This window comes from Gymnodraco acuticeps, unplaced genomic scaffold (assembly GCF_902827175.1).
Source record: "Gymnodraco acuticeps unplaced genomic scaffold, fGymAcu1.1, whole genome shotgun sequence".
Taxonomy (NCBI): domain Eukaryota; kingdom Metazoa; phylum Chordata; class Actinopteri; order Perciformes; family Bathydraconidae; genus Gymnodraco; species Gymnodraco acuticeps.
The window spans coordinates 1,714,202-1,730,436 of record NW_022990015.1 but is presented as its reverse complement, the minus strand read 5'-3'; the positions used below and the strand labels follow the sequence as shown (position 1 = coordinate 1,730,436).

Here is a 16,235-nt window from a genome sequence, read left to right as displayed (position 1 = left end):
TATTTGCGTTTTGCCTTCCAGGGGGTATCCTACGAGTACAACAGACTGCCGTTCGGCTACTCCCTATCACCACGCATGGTCAGCCATGGCGCTGCAACCGCTGCGGGACCATGGCATGAGGGTGTTCTTTTATCTGGACGACCTCATAGTCATGGCCAGGTCCAGGGAATGGGCAATGTTTCACACAGCCCAATTGGTCAATTGGGAGAAGAGCTCCCCCATACCTCACCAGCAGGTAGAATATCTGGGAGTGATGCTCGATGCAGGCAGACTACGTGCCACCCTGACAGAAAGCAGACAGGCATCCCTGCTGCGGGCAATCTGCAGGCTGCGTCAGGGGGCGACGGTGACAGCTTTGATCATCATGCAGACTTTGGGTCTCATGACGGCTGCTCACTCCGTAGTGCCACTCGGACTGCTGCATGCATATCGCATGCAGAAGTGGTTTACCGGCCATCGTTTAGATCTCAATACACAAACGACATCTGGTGACCATACCCTCCTCAGTAGAGAGCAACCTCCAATTCTGGGGGTCCCCAGATAATCTGCGGAGGGGAGCTCCACTGGGGCGAGTGACCTCCTATATCACAGTCTTCACAGACGCTTCAGTGACAGGATGGGGGGGGGACATGCCTAGAGAGAGCTATAGGTGGTTGCTGGCCTCTGACAGGGGCTCGGCACAGCAACCTCCTGGAGCTGCAAGCAGTGATGTTGGTCCTACAGCACTTCAAACCCTTAATACAGGGCAAACATGTGCTAGTGAGCTCATGTCAAGAGGCGGACCCCTGCCAGACGAGTGGAGGCTTCACCCAGAGGTGTTGAAGCAGGTCTGGACTCAGTTCGGAAGGGCAGAGGTGGACCTGTTCGCCAATCGGCGCAACAGCCACTGTGCCCTGTGGTTCTCCCTGGCCCGGTGGGATAATCCGCCCTTGGGGGTCGACGACGCATTTGCACACGAGCATGGCCAAGAAAGCTGCTTTACGCTTTTCCACCACTGCACCTTATCCCCCCCCCGTCCTGGAGAGGGTGAGGCGGGAGCAGCTGTCAGTCATCCTGGTGGCCCCAGATTGCCGCCTGGCGCCGTGGTACACGGGGGTAACACAGATGATGGTGGGCCAGCACTGGGCTATTCCTCAGGTCTGGGGAGCGCTGTCTCAGGAAGCAAGTGCAATAGGGGCGTTACCCACTCTGGACCAACCTCTCCAGGCTTGGCTCCTGAGAGGGACAGGCTGAGACAGGTGGGGCTGTCTGACAACGTTATTCAGACTATCCAAGCAGCAAGAGCAGAATCCACCACAGCCTGTTACAGGCCAAAAGTGGGCGGGATTCTGGCAATGGTGTGAAGGAAGGAGTCTAGAGCCTCTGTCATGCACGCTGGGCTCTATTCTTACCTACTTACAGATACTGGTGGACAGGGGGCTGGCTCATTCCACAATTAAAGTGTATGCAGCAGCCATCTCGTCCTGCCATGAGGGATTTGGAGGCATGTCAGCCTTCAGTCAGCCGCTTATGGCGCGGTTTTTGGGGGGGTCAGGAGGCGGCGCCCAGTAGTGCACGCCTCCGCCCCGCAGTGGGACCTGCCGTTGGTGCTCGAGGCTCTGGTCACAGAACCAGTTGAGCCTCTGCGCAATCAGCCTCATACAGGGCTGGAGGCCTTCCTCACTATTGTCCATGCCCACTCTACATGGAGCGTGTGTGAGAGTGGGGGACGTGGTGCACTTATGTTTTCCCATGCTCCTGAGGGACCTGGGGAACATGGTGCGCGGTAGATCCAATTTTTTCCATGCACACTCTACACGAGGTAAGCGTGTGTGAGTGTGCCTTATCCAAGTTGCGGCCCCGACTTCTGCACGGTTACAACCGGATGGGATGCAGTGGATGTTAGCCAAAAGCCGGTCAGGGACGGTGTGGTGGGTCGATGTTCTCTAAAAAGTAGTCAAAAAAACAGGTATACTTACGGGTAGGGATGTCCCAATCACCTTTTTTTGCTCCCGATCCGATTCCGATCATTTGATTTGACAATCTGCCGATACCGATTTTTCCCGATCCGATCTTTATGCAATGCATTAAGAGAAAAAAAAGGTAACAGATAACGGCTGGTCATCCAACGCGATGAATTCAGCTATCTTGGCTGTTATTTTTTTGGCCTTTTCACTGTTCTGGGGCAGTTTCTCTTTCCTTTTAAAAGTCTCTGAAAGTGTTGGTTGTTTCAGTGCCGTTACCTGAGTGGCCGTTGTGTACTCGTCGTGTTGTTGTTGGTGTTTGTTTATCAGGTAGCGTATTAGATTGGTCGTGTTGAACGTAGCTCTGTTCTATTAGACACTGCACCCACTCTGTTGCCAGATTTGAGAGAAATAAGCAACCAGGTCTATGAAAACAAGCCCAAAGAAAGCAACACATACATGATGTTGTGTAATTTTAAACCAAAACTAAGTCCTCAGGATGACTTTAAGACGTGAACATGGTCATTTTTGTTTTGTAACATTAAATAAAATAATAAAAATATTATATAAAAAAATTAAAATAATAATAATTCCCGATCCCCGATTTTTTTCTCCCGATTCCGATCTTTTGAAAATCACGTAATCGGCTCCGATCCCCGATCACGTGATCGGATCATCTCTACTTACGAGTCGCTGGTAACGGTGCCTCCCTCACTGGCATTGTCCCTGCGTGTGAGCTGCTTGAAGAAGAAGCTGCTGAAGATGTGTGAGCGCTCGGCCACGGCAGCAGAGGCGTTCTGGAGGAGGTATCTGTTTCACATCACAGCAACACAATCTGTTCAAAACTGGATCTCTTCTCTACAAAACGTGTGAGAACCAAATTACATTTTAAGGCATTATTTACTTGAGGTAAAAGTCGATGATAACATCATTAAGGAAGATCCCTGTGTCGAGGCACTGCAGGTCCTCCATGGTGACGGTTATCCCTCCTTTCGACGGTGGGGGAGGAAACTGTATCAACCTGAGCAGAGGTGGAAGAAAGAACAGATGAGCCGTGTACAATGACAGTAGATGACAGGTCATGTATTACAGATATAGCTGTTGACGCAAAGAGCACATTTGAACTGATCATCATGTGAAATGTCCCTTCTGTTGATACCACTAACAACTAACATTTAACAAGAACAGATACTCGTTGTCCCTCAGAATAGGGCTGTGCAATTAATCGTATTTTAATCTCGATTACGAAAACGTAATTGAAATAAAACGATTATTATTATTTAAAATAAATGGATGTTTTCAAAGTAAATGGATAATCGCTCTCTGCTGGAACTGCTACCCCCACGACCCGACCACGGATAAGCGGGAGAAGATGGATGGATGGATAATCGTGATATCAATTATTGACCAAAATAATCGTGATTATGATTTTTGCCATAATCGCACAGCCCTACCTCAAACCACTTCCTTTGTTTGATTATATTACTTATATTTATTTGTATCTTTGTAACTGTTTAATGTGTGTGAATGCAAAGTTAGGATTGTTGTTTTTGTTGTACTTTGTGAAAAGACTAAAGAAATGATATTCTATTTACTCTATTTAAAGCACTTTGAATTGCCTTGTGTTGGAAAGTGCTATATAAATAAACTTGCCTTGCCTTGCCTAACTCTTAGTATGTTCTATCTTAGTTTGACAGCCTGTGCAGGGCAAGGCTCTATGAGAAGCAGCATATATGATAGTGCAGGTCACTTGCCTTCGTGCCAGTCCATGATGTTTAAATTTAGTCCAGCTGGAGTCCGGTTTACAAAGGGACACGTAGTAGGACTTGTTTGTTCTACGATGGCTCAGCGTGTATACAGGAGCGGGCTCCTCCTTTTTCTTCTGTGGGAGGAAGGTCATATCATAGGAGCAGAATTATAATCATATACCTTTGACCAATGGTTATCATCCAGAGCAGTGCTTCTCAAAGTGTGGTCCGCGGACCACCGGTGGTCCGTGAGCGCCCCCTAGTGGTCCGTGAGTATACTGGTAACATTTCACATTTGAAATAAATAAATACATTTAAGTTTTCCGCACTCTCGCGGGAATATCTCCGCAATGGAACGAGCTTAAGTTTCATGATTGCATGATAAAGCCCAGGGCAACACCTTCGTCACACATGTTGCTACTTGTTTATACCATTTTTAGGCGATTTATAATCTGTTCTAGAAAAACGATGTGTTTTGGGATATTTGTGGAGTTAGGTGGTCCACGAGTGTTTTTTTATTGGTTAAGTGGTCCTTGGTATGAAAAAGTTTGAGAAACACTGATCCAGAGGAACACAAATCTGAGGGGTTACAAGATGAATCACAGGAGATGAAAAGAAAAATCTGCTGCCAGTTATTCTGCTTATTTTCTTAGAATTCTCTCACACTTTTGAGGTAGATGCTGCTTTGTTTTACCTCAGGCTGTTGTTCAGGCGGTTGTTCAGGCTGCTGTTCAGGCTGCTGTTCAGGCTGTTGTTCAGGCTGTTGTTCGAGCTCTTGTTCTTTGCGACCCTCCTCTGGTTTGAGTTCTGTGTCTGGATCTGTTTCCAGCTTCAGTTCTGTCTCTTCCTGTAAATCAACCTCCAGCTCGATGTGTGGTGGGGTGCTTAAGTCTATATCAGAATGCAGATCATCATCGTCTGTGTCTAATCGAGGGTAAGAGCAGTCCAGGCCCAGCAGAGACAGCAGGGGAGAGTCCAGTCCAGTTCTTCTGATCAGCTCTAGGCTATCATCCAGAGAAAGAACAGGAGTGTTGAAGTCGTCCAAACAACTAAGTTTGTTGCCACTATCAATGGTTCCTTGAGCCAAACTGTTGAGACAGTCAATGTCCAGGAGGGAGCGCAATAAAGCCCCCTCCATTCCCACCACAGGATATCTCAGGGTCAGCAGGACAAACGGGCTCGCCTTGCCTATGAAAAAAATAAAATATAAATGTACAACCAAGGTCATCGTGCACCATGCAGATTATCATGTGACATAACAAACGTTACTTAAAATGACATAAGAAGTATGAACAGAAAAACTGACATTTGTAAATTGAAACCAGGACAATTTTAAGGACACAAAGTTGCCAACAGTAGAAATCTAAAGTGTATCTTTTTAAAAACAACACTTGTGCAACGCCTAACTCAAAGCTCTCTATTGGTCTCACCAGTGCTCGTCGCTCCATGTTGTTTCACACACAGCTTTTGTAGTTCTCGCTGTAAAGCAGCTGCAGCAGTTTCTGACACACATAACAGAAGAATGGCGGCAGGGAAAGGCTCCTCGACGTTCTCAAAGTGAAAATCCCGCTCCACCAGTTCCTGCTGCTCCCACACGCTGTACCTCCTCATGTCTTTACGGTCCAGAGATAGCCTCACCTCCACCTCTCCAGTATCATCATCTGGGGAGGATGAAAAGGTCAGGTGAACCTTGAGATCGCATTGTTGATATCAAATGATGAACATTGTTACTTCTTCCATAACCAAAGAAAGTCAACCGAGGTCCTGCACAGTTCAGATTTTCTTTGTAGATGTTGCAGTGCTCCAACTTAATTGAAATCCATCAAATAGTTTAAGAGATATTTCAGTTTGTGTAATAGATTGTTTTAATAGAAGAAAGTAAATGTATGTTTTCTTGTGATAAAATATGTAATGTGGTTAAAAAGATCATATATTACATTAGACACACAAAGATTGTATGGTATATAAATACTAAACTGTGAAGATAACTAATATTTACGTTTTGACATGTTCAATATAACATGTTGATCTTTGATCCACTTAAATGTCTGATCTAGAATCCTGAGATACATTGCTTTTGTTTGTCTCCACCAACACATTTGGGGTTGGCGGGTAATTCCCTCACTTGAGTAAATGTACGTGATGAAACACTCGTGATAATTTCTCCCCATCTGAAAGGAAAGGGGCGTAACGTTTGCAACAAAGAGGTAGAAAGACTGTGACTAAATGACCAACTGTACCGTCCTACAACATTTTACAAATATAGGTATCCCTCATTTACAAGATATCTAATCTCAGAATAATTATTTGAAATGTTTCACATCTGTCAATTTCTCATTTCTAAAGGTATCCTTTCAATTTGATTTGTGATCTTTTTTGGGTTAGGGTTAGGTGTTTTTCTTTTGATTTGTTTTTCCTTTAATATTGTTATAGCATCAGATTTTTATTAAACAATGGATTGCACAGCTTGACTGACTGCACTTTGAAATACCATGAAGGCTCGGGTCAAGGTTAATGTAACCAGCGACCTCTTTAGTCATTTGTTTTTCAGCCACAGAGGTTTACCTGCAATAAAATGTGTATCTACCCAAGAATACCGTTTTACAATGCAACTTATTTTTTTAACCAGACATATTTCTTTCACACAAACACGGTCTCAAAAGCTGAGAGTGCTCTAGGGCCTTGAGGGTCTAATCCAGTAACACACACATACTTTACGATCTGAAATAGACCAGTAAGCTGGGAGTGGATGTGTGTAGACAGCATGACCAAAACAAGTTCAGACCAAAGGGCTCAGGTAGGCCAATGCCTCTCAACAACACTGAGTTTATTCAAGCGTAATTAACACCAAAGGTAAAAACTCCTCTTATCATTACCTTCCAGTGGGATGATGATTTCTTGGTCTGCTATCTGTGAAAGAAAGAGTAAACAATGTGTTATACTCCTTCCCCTGAAATGTGATTTTAAAAAAAATCTGTGTTCAGCATCGGCAAATTAATATATTTATGGTTTATACCATGATTTCTCCATTTGCTCTCCCTCGATAACCACCACAGTGCAGCGTGGAGAAGGAGAAGTCTATACTGGGGTTTGGAGAAATTGTCACTGACACAGGCTCCTCTATAAGCACCTGCAACACAGAAACATACACACACTGTTGGGAAAGTCAGTTCAAACACATTGGTTATACACATTAACAGTCAAATATGTATAGAACTATTAAGACACAATATTTTTCCAGTTACAATATTTCTAACTATGTGTGGGATTTAAATCTTCCTTCTGTTGTCGCCACCTAGTGCTAGTAAGAAGAATGACACACTGACAGCTATGCATGCTGCTACTTTGAAACATTTCTCTCATAATATCTTGTTAGCATAAGATGCAATATGAATATTAATCGCTTGAGCTTTTGTGATTTAAGGCCAATATCCCCGGGCCCATAGAGCAACATGCTTTTTTCATATAGTGCTACATTTTTTTATGTTTAAACCAGGGCTAAAACTTTGCTAAAAACAAATAATGAGTTGAGAAAAAAATCTGAATGTTCCTTTTACTATATTCCAAGATTCATATATGCTTTGCTCTTATCAAATAAGAGACTAGATTGCGTTCCGACAAAGCATTATGGATCTTGTTATGAAATGTGTTCATTACAGAGATATGGATCAGTCGTAATACAGGGAGAAGTCCTGCTAACCTGCACGTCCTCTAGGTCAGAAGCTTCTTGCTCTTTGTCCTCAGCTTTCTGTGGGGATTGTATCTCTACTACTGCATCTTCCACAGTGACCGGTGTTTGGACCGCTAGGCTGCAGGGAGCAGCGTCAGCGCCCTCCTCCTCCTCCTCCTCCTCCTCCTCATCATCATCATCACTGGACAGAACAACTGAAATAAAAGCACATGGAAAACGCATCAGGCCCAGAGTGAATTTAAGCTAGCTAGCCAAGTTACTTTTTTCAAAAACAAGCACATCATGTCCTATATTGCATAAAGGAGTTGTAATGGGCTTTAAAAAAAGAGCAGGGATAGACGTTGTCCTAGATATGTAATATATGTAAAGCGTCTTTGAGCTTTAGGAAAAGCGCTATAAAAATCCCATGTATTATTACTATTATTATTATTATTATATGACACACAAGTAGGTTGTAAAGATAGAAGTAATAATCATTATAATGTTCTTTATTTATAGAACAATTTAGCTTTTTTTTGTTAAATAAATCAAATAAAAAGCAGTCAACAAGATGTTTAAGAGATTAGATTTTGTTTAGAAATATTTAGTATTCATATATACTATATGGCCCAGAAAAAGAAAGGAATACAAAAACAGTTCTAAAAAAGAAATACAAGACAGTTAATATAAAAAAGGGGGACTTTTATCAAAGTCAATAAAATAAATATCTTATTGAAAACATCTTTATCTGAGTTTTAAACAAATTCTCTTAAATGTTGTTAATGATATCGCCCACATGAATCCAGTACTGAGGCTCGACTGATAATGGAATCTAACTCACATTATTTGGGCTTGGTTTTGGTCTGGGAATAGTGTGGGTGAGTCCTGCTGCATTAGCTGAAAGACTATGTGATAATGTAGAAGAGCATCTAATTCTGTCTGTTCTTCATAGAGCCAGCTTCACTAACAGTCTACAGAAGCTAAGTGCTCAGCTTCACGATCAGATCATCTATTTACATATTGATATAAAACAACATGGCATTGAGCTGAGCTGCCTGAGTCACCGTTTTCCTCTTGGATCATTTCAAAGTAAAGTTTAGCAGTAGAATTAAGATACCAGTTTTTGAGGTGATCTTATCCTTTGTTGGGGTACTCACTGGGTTCGAAGGGGATGGATGTGGTCTTGTTGTCCTGGCAGGAGGAAAGACTTTGTCTGGGGGTAGCAACAGAGTCTCCGGCTTCTAAATGAGGACCGGGGGTCGGATCATCTCCTCCCACCGTGAACTGTAAAATAGTACGGTCTAGGCTTTCCGGATCTCCGTCTTCTTCGGGTTCCGTTTGACGAACACGCGTTGGGGACAGTCCTCTATCCTTCCCTTCTTCTCCGTTGAGCAGAAGCACACTCTCACAGTGGCGTTTGGGGCTGCCGGTTCCATTGCACGGCGATGCTGGATCCTTTCTTTTCCTCTTCTGTTGAGACAGCACAGAATGCAGAAACTCAACAAACAACTGGAGCCATGTTCAAGCGCAAGACACACAAATGTCTTAAGAGATATAACCCTAGAGGTGTCACAATAGCCCTTTTTACATGTTCTACACAAAATGGTGCTATTGGAGAAGTGATCCCTTTAGTGTTTTAAAACATAGCTGTCTTTTCTTAAAATATATGTGATGCATTGAACATGACAAAACATTATAGATACAGCCTCAATGCTATCATTGCTCGATGTTATCAACGAAAAGAGCCACAGAGGATTCTGATGTTAATTAGGGTCTTATATGCTCACAAGCTGCATTCAATTCTTTTGAATAGGTATTCATAATTCCATTTAATTGACATTGATGGAAATGTCTGAGGGTTTTTGTTGGAGTGTTATGGAAACAACATCCTGACTTTTAAGTAAAAGTTACATAAAGGCTTATTCAAAACATGATGCCATTTAAAAACACACTTACAAAATAGTCTGCGTTCCTGTTCTGTTGCTTTATGCCTTTTATAAGAAAGTTTGGATAAAGTTTACGCTTCTGTGAGACTCTCTGTACGGCACTCACCACACTGTTTTGCACTTCTTTTTCTGGATCAGACAACCTGCCCTTGATGAACTCATCACAACTTCCGGTATCATCTACAGGCTCCCATCTCACTAACACCCCACAACCTGTATCAGACGGAAAGATAAGCAAACAATCAGGCTGGAAAAACACATACAGTTCGGTCAAACAGAAAATTACTACTACTACTACTATTAAAAAGTAGAAAAAAGTATATCCTTGTAAGGGAAATGCTGGGTAAATTCAGCTTTGTTTCAGTCAGTAAAACACTAGCATTAACCCTGAAAAGGACATTTGACAGAAGTTCCGGTGGAAAGCAGGAAAATCTAAATCTGTCTTAGTCTTAAAATAAGAGATAGTCAAAAAGTCAAAAGGACGCAAAACAGCAGCACAATAGAAACTGTGATTCTGAATGCATTCATGTTACACACCTACAACTTCAGCGTATTTGAAGTCGTCTCCGTCGTCTTTTCCTATTATAACCTGCTTGCCATCTTTGTTTTGTTCTCTGTCCTCTTTGTCATCAACATTTTGTGACCTTCTGCAGAGTCTTGACCTGAAGACACAAAATAATGAACACAACGTTCATTTTTTAGCACAAGCAACATGCTGCAGTGTTACACTTTATATACTAAGAATACCTAAACACTAAACCTCTAAGACTAAACAGACAAAACGAACGCATAAACACATTTCTGTGTGCTATTATTCCAAATAAAATCAGCATGTTTTCTGCCTAAATACAGAGCCAACTCTTAAAAGGTCATTTCTCATTACAACGTAATACATAAAACCTCCTACTGGTTTTGTGGCTAATTTGGTCGGTTATTCACAGGTCTGTGCATGTGAACCATCACATTATCCTGTATTTAGAATTGTATTTTTCATCAGTACAACGTCATACATAAGCAGAGACATTTTCTTTTCTGCAAGTGAGACCCATTGTCTTATTATTTAGAGGTAGGCCCTTAATGGTGAGTAAAACTATCTTTGTGTCCATCTATGTGATCATTATTATTATTATTGCAAAGATGCTGCGAGTTGCCTCGGAAGTAAGCTTTGCCGTGAAGAAGCAAAAGATGGAACTGGAAGCCATTTGTCTCCCTGGAAAGACTTAATGCCATATTTATATTTAACCAAAAGGAGGATTGTTAAATGTCCTAAGAACCACTCAATTTCCACAAACAAACTATATAATATGAATAAGTCAGCTTTAAAAGTAGCTGGTAGATAATTGTTTTTACATTTTTCTAGTCTTTATGCTAAGCTAAGGTTAGCAGACTCATGCTATAGCTTTATATTTATGGTAAATAAATGACAGTGGAATCAATTCTCAAACCCTCAAAAGCACATTTCCTACATTTCTATTTCTCCATTTAACAGTTGATTCCTACCTTTGAGAAAGTGGGGTCGTTGTCTTTTGGTTGCTTTTGGGGGTTTGACTTCTGTTTTTAACAGCCTCCTTCTGACTGGACCTCCTGTCTCTGCAGATCAGAGGCTCCCCTCTGCTTCGCCCACTCTCCAACGGTGTACTTGACCCTCGTCTGCATTTCCTTGAAGTTGGACTCTCTGTTATTCTTTCCATATAGGCCTTACCCTGTTCTGTCTGTAGGACATCGGTCAGGATCAGACAGGGCTTCCTCCTACAGGATGAAACACAGAAGCAGTTATTCACAACCTTTCTAGAGCAACATTCTGTCTGCAACATTTTAATGTGTCCTGGCCAGCTGTGTCCATACCAGCTGATCAAGAGGGAGGGGTTTAGATCAGCCATGTGTGCAGTCAGGATAAGCTTGGCCTTGAGACATGGTGCATATAAGCAATCTTTATTTTTAAGTAGGAGCCAATTTGAGCAATGTGCAACACTGCTACTGGACACACAAACAATAGACAGCTGGCAATCTTTCAAATTCAGCATTGTAGACTAAACTTGGGAAGACGATGAACATACAAACAGTCTCGGTAGTGTGATAATGATGGTATTCATCACAAAAGTCACAAAGACCATAACTGCTTAAAGACATGTTTTTATGTCATGGTTTTAAAGTTTTTAAAAATTGAAAAAGGAAGAGGCCTACAAATACAGTACCCTCTCCCCAATTAAGATGATGCCAATCAAAAAAATATATAGTTCAAGCAAAGCAGAAAGCAAGCTTGGAACAATAACGTATCAAACAGTTAAGCTTAGCGTAGACAACACTACACATTTATAGTTTTAACTGATAGCAGAACAATAATCAGGTGTTTCTGTCTGCAAACAGCAGTAAAAAAAATCCATTTGTTCTTCTCACCTTGCCATTTCCAGTGTGACTATAGCAGCGTGCTTGTGATCAAGCAGCGTGGATCCATTTGTATGCTGTGAATCACAATGTCTGAGTTTGCAACCTGCAAATGCAGTCCAGGAAACCTGTGTGAAGGGAAGGTAACAGAGCCAGTCCCATGAAAATAACCAGAAAAATCTCACCACCACCATAACATTTGTCTATGTGGTCACACAGAGAAGGATCGCTGTACCTGTCTTTCTAACTTCCCACACTTTGGTGAGAGACATGGCATGGAGATTTTGAGTGGGTTTCCCACCTAAAATTAACAGGGTGGTTAGTTACTGTGTTTGTATAAATTAAAAAACAAAAAGTGCAAATAAGCAAAGCATTTAAGTAGGAATTGCATTATGTGTCTATGTCTTTAAGCATGTGCACTGGAATAAAGCAGCAATCATAACTCAGGAAATTGATAAATGGCTTGTAAGAGAATACACCAGCATTTCCCTAGTTCCAGCTCATCCATTTGAATTATTTGCTGATTATCTCTGCCTTGTGTTGATATATTGATTATTTTCGTGGCTTTGTCAGACAAAATAAGCAATTTGAAAACATCAACTTGGGTTTCACAGAGCTTTAAAATACATTACTTTAACATATCACATTTTATAGATCGTATAATTAACTTAAAAACACACAAACAATGAACACAGCAGCAGTTTACTATGGTAACTGTAGCATTGGCAAGTGTGCAGAAATAGCTATCTACAGCTTATCATGCTTCCACTGTAATGTGCGATCCATTTATTTGTAACAAAAGGGAAGTAAGCTCACAGATCAACATCATTTTACAGTATACCATTAGCAATCACAAAAGCAGGTCAGCGCCATTAAACAATACATCGCAATGAGCTTATGCTTTACATGTGAACAACAAATCTATTATGGCAGCCATAAAGCAAGCTTCCCAACAGCATTTCTCCAGTTAAGCAATTCATGCTGCGCACATGCATGTGAGGAAAACATGGGTCACACATACCAAGTTATTGTCAACATTAAATGGAATAGTTAAGGCTCTTCTTCGATCCATCATGGTTTACAATTTTGAGACACAGCAAGAACACTGAAAAACAAACAAAGAAAAATTATTAAGTGTCTCAATTAAAGCGTACATAATTGTAACATGTATTTTAAAAAACGAGTTTCATTCACTAAGCAATAACCAATGTGTTTTAAAAGTAAAAAGGTCGTAACGTCATTTCAACAAACAAGGTTTCACATTTTGAGTTTGTTCGAATCGACACTTTACAAAATGTTAACACAATGTTTATAACCATACCAAAGAAAAATGTGTCAGAAGCTGGCTGTGATGTTTGATTTATTATTTGGATTAGCAAGCAACAGTAACACTATTTCACAAGATATGTTATTCAATCAGACCATGTGTGTCCCCTGTACATAAGCAATGCAAACAGATACAAATATTTAAACAAAAACGAGGACAACATTACCCACTTATACTAATTTAATGAAACATTAAGCCTTTTAACTATGTTATTTACAAAATGTATGTAGCACAGATAGCACCCAAGTCACGTTAACGCTTCCTATTGATAACAGAAAACCCGTATTGCAGATATGTCAATGCCCACCCCAAAAATTACCACATGTCTAAGTTTAAAATGGATTAAAGTTACATTTCTCACAACCGAAAGTGAAAACAATCGACAACTAGCGTTAGCCGGCAGTGCTAACGTTAGCTTGGTGAATGCTACCGCTACCATGTCTATTATGCTAGCTAGCAGAGATACAGCTTACCGTAGACACGTGATTCTCTTCAGACCAACAGGTAATATAAGGAGACTGTAGGCCAACTATTTCCACATGAGCATTTCCACCAGCATTTTACAAAACACAGCAGAGTGACATTTTGTTGGGCTCAGTGCTGCTATTTGCGCTCCTATTCTCCTTAGCAACATCCGGTAGGCACCAGAAGTGCAACAGGAATAAAAGCGAGGTGCACAAAGGGCTGACATTTGTTCCCGGGAAGGATGGGTGAGCAAAGTAACTAAGCACGTTCAATTCAAGTACTGCATTTTTACAGTACAATTGTGAGATATGCAATTCAGATATTTTTAAATATAAGAAAGCTTTGGGCTACCACCACAGTGTATCACGTTTAAAGGTAGGGTAGGTCATTCACTTCAGAAACACTTTTTGTTATATTCCATGGAATGCTCTTGATTGATTGATTGATTGAAAAGTTTATTAACAGCTTGTATATTGGGTACAGTACAGTACAGCTCAAAACATACAATTGTTAAGGGGATGCAGACCAGAGAAAGACTTTCGTCTTGTTTACATCAGGGTCCCCCATTTCCAATTCATCATGTCATTTAAGACATATAAGACATATTTGACATACAGATGGCTTATTTACAATTTACATACAGGTGGTTTTTTACATACAGATGGCTTATTTACAATTTTCATTTTAGATTTCGTTCTAATACATCCTAACCGGACATTTAAGACATACCAAGTCTACAGATATACAGTTAGTAACAGAGTCTAAAATGCGAGTATATACATAGATGGGGGGGGGGGGGGAAGCTGTCCATCTTAACATCCCGATAGCAATGAATATATTAAATGCGTTGACAATAAATACAAATATTTCATCTGTGGAAGCCGTGGCGCTGTAAAATGAAAGTCCTATTAGGCTTGTTTGAGACAAGCGAGACCTGCGCAGTTGCGATCAACGTCTTGCTAGTGCAGGGGTCGGCAACCCGCGGCCCTTTAAGCCCTCTGCTCTGGCTCCCTTGAGTTTAGACAAAAATAAGAAGGAAATAAAATAAAAGCATTTGTAGGACTATTTATATTTTCTTGCATGGTTGAAAATGTTTCATATCTTGTATTTTGAGGTGATACTGTGAAACATAAATAAAAAACAAAACGGTTTTAATTAGGTCAACTAAAATATGCGTCACATCCTGCTACGGTCCCGCGCCAGCGCCTTTTCCTGCAGGCGAATAACCTGACCCCGGCTCGATGAGCGAACTATGGATAATCAAAGAAAAGTACCGGAGGAACACAGGATTTAATTCTGCGTGGACAGAGTTATATGCTTTCACAGCAAACGATGCTGGTTTACCGGTATGTTTGATATGTAGAGAGAAGTTGTCAAAGGTGCTGCAGCCTTTACATATCGAGGAACAACAAGGGAGAGGAAGACAGCTGACGATCTTCGGTCATAATTCAATGGGGTATGTCATTTATTTCAGAAAACACTTTTTGTTATATTCCATGGAATGCTCTTAACGTCCCGATAGCAATGAATATATTGAATGCTTTGACAATAAATACATACAAAAATTAATCTGTGGAAGCCGGAGCGCTGTAAAAAGCACGACCAATCATCTGAGCCGGCCCGGCTAAAATAACTGGATGGCCTACCTGCCTGTCAGCCTACCATCTGTGCACAAACGTATCGCGTGCCCTCATTGGTCATGTGCGCGTTCGTGTGTGTTGGAGGTATGGAAAGCCTCAAGTGCCACTATTCGCCCGTTAAAACGCGCGTTTTTTACAAAAAACGCGCGTTTTAAACGGGCGAATAGTGGCACTTGAGGCTTTCCATAGTTGTAGGCTTGTTTGAGACGCGTTGCGGCTCGCCTCGAAAGTAGACGAGAATAGCCGATCGCAGCCGGGGGAGGTCTCAAAAAGCTCGCCTGAAGTCGGACAGCTCCGACAGCTCCGAGTCGGCTTCTTCATCTTCTTCTTCGCCTTCTTCTTCTCTCGGTTTTTTGGCGGATTGCAAACAACTTTAAGGTGCATACCGCCACCTCCGGAGTCGGCTTGACTCGGTTTGCATTTATAAAGAATGCACACATGTGTTTAACATGTGTGCATTCTTTATAAATGCAAAGCGAGTCAAGCCAGATATGAAGTTTCATCTTGACTTTTTTTGGTATTATTCTATTTATATATGTCTCTTGTAATGGTAAAATCAATTTGTTAAATCATAAACATATTTTAAATAACAGTAATTTTGCACAGAAGGTGTGTCCCTCAACATGCGTTCAACCCATAGACTGTATATATAAATGGACGTAGGGTCCGTGACGTCACCCATAGGATTCTGCAGAGTTGCCGTGAAGCCCTTAGTAGGCGGAGTCGGCCACTAACGGCTCGACAGTGACGTTAGAGTTCAACTCCCGCCTTCTCCAAATAAGGGCAAAGAGGCGGAGCCGAGGTGGGACCTGCTGCCACCGAGCTGAAAGTTCCAGAGCTAGCTGAAGCTACCAAGCTAAGCTAACATTTACGTTTCTAAGGTAAGCGGACATGAAACTATAAATAATAATCTAAGTTATTGAGTTTTTAGCATAATACTTCAGAATCTTAAAACCCCTTAACGTTTGTATGCAATTGTGCTAAATTCAACACTGGAATCAAGCAAATATTAATATGTTTGCATGACATTAGTTATTTATATTTTGATATCACTTAACTATACGTTTAATACATTTAAGTCAAGCTAAGGTACATGTGATGGTAGCTAGTT

At 41.3% G+C, this 16,235-nt stretch overlaps 1 protein-coding gene across 5 annotated transcripts in view; it reads right to left on the bottom strand.

Annotated features, from left to right (window-relative positions):
* The window catches only part of LOC117544480, a 36,779-nt gene extending 23,121 nt beyond the window's left edge, over nucleotides 1-13,658 (bottom strand). For 4 of the 5 annotated variants that reach the window (XR_004568694.1, XM_034213527.1, XM_034213529.1 and 1 more), the window contains exons 1-16: nucleotides 13,493-13,658; nucleotides 12,714-12,797; nucleotides 11,928-11,993; nucleotides 11,705-11,820; nucleotides 10,808-11,056; nucleotides 9,845-9,969; nucleotides 9,414-9,520; nucleotides 8,519-8,831; nucleotides 7,392-7,576; nucleotides 6,708-6,821; nucleotides 6,568-6,601; nucleotides 5,122-5,352; nucleotides 4,386-4,879; nucleotides 3,698-3,825; nucleotides 2,848-2,964; nucleotides 2,631-2,753 (exon numbers count right to left, since the gene is read on the bottom strand). Coding sequence is in view for 4 of the 5 variants with exons in the window: in XM_034213527.1 (XP_034069418.1) it covers nucleotides 2,631-2,753; nucleotides 2,848-2,964; nucleotides 3,698-3,825; nucleotides 4,386-4,879; nucleotides 5,122-5,352; nucleotides 6,568-6,601; nucleotides 6,708-6,821; nucleotides 7,392-7,576; nucleotides 8,519-8,831; nucleotides 9,414-9,520; nucleotides 9,845-9,969; nucleotides 10,808-11,056; nucleotides 11,705-11,820; nucleotides 11,928-11,993; nucleotides 12,714-12,767 (2,456 nt within the window). In the remaining variant the exon portion in view is untranslated. The remainder of the gene's footprint in view (nucleotides 1-2,630; nucleotides 2,754-2,847; nucleotides 2,965-3,697; nucleotides 3,826-4,385; nucleotides 4,880-5,121; nucleotides 5,353-6,567; nucleotides 6,602-6,707; nucleotides 6,822-7,391; nucleotides 7,577-8,518; nucleotides 8,832-9,413; nucleotides 9,521-9,844; nucleotides 9,970-10,807; nucleotides 11,057-11,704; nucleotides 11,821-11,927; nucleotides 11,994-12,713; nucleotides 12,798-13,492) is intronic. The other variant, XM_034213528.1, reaches the window with a different exon arrangement.
* Between the last annotated feature and the right edge of the window lie 2,577 nt (nucleotides 13,659-16,235).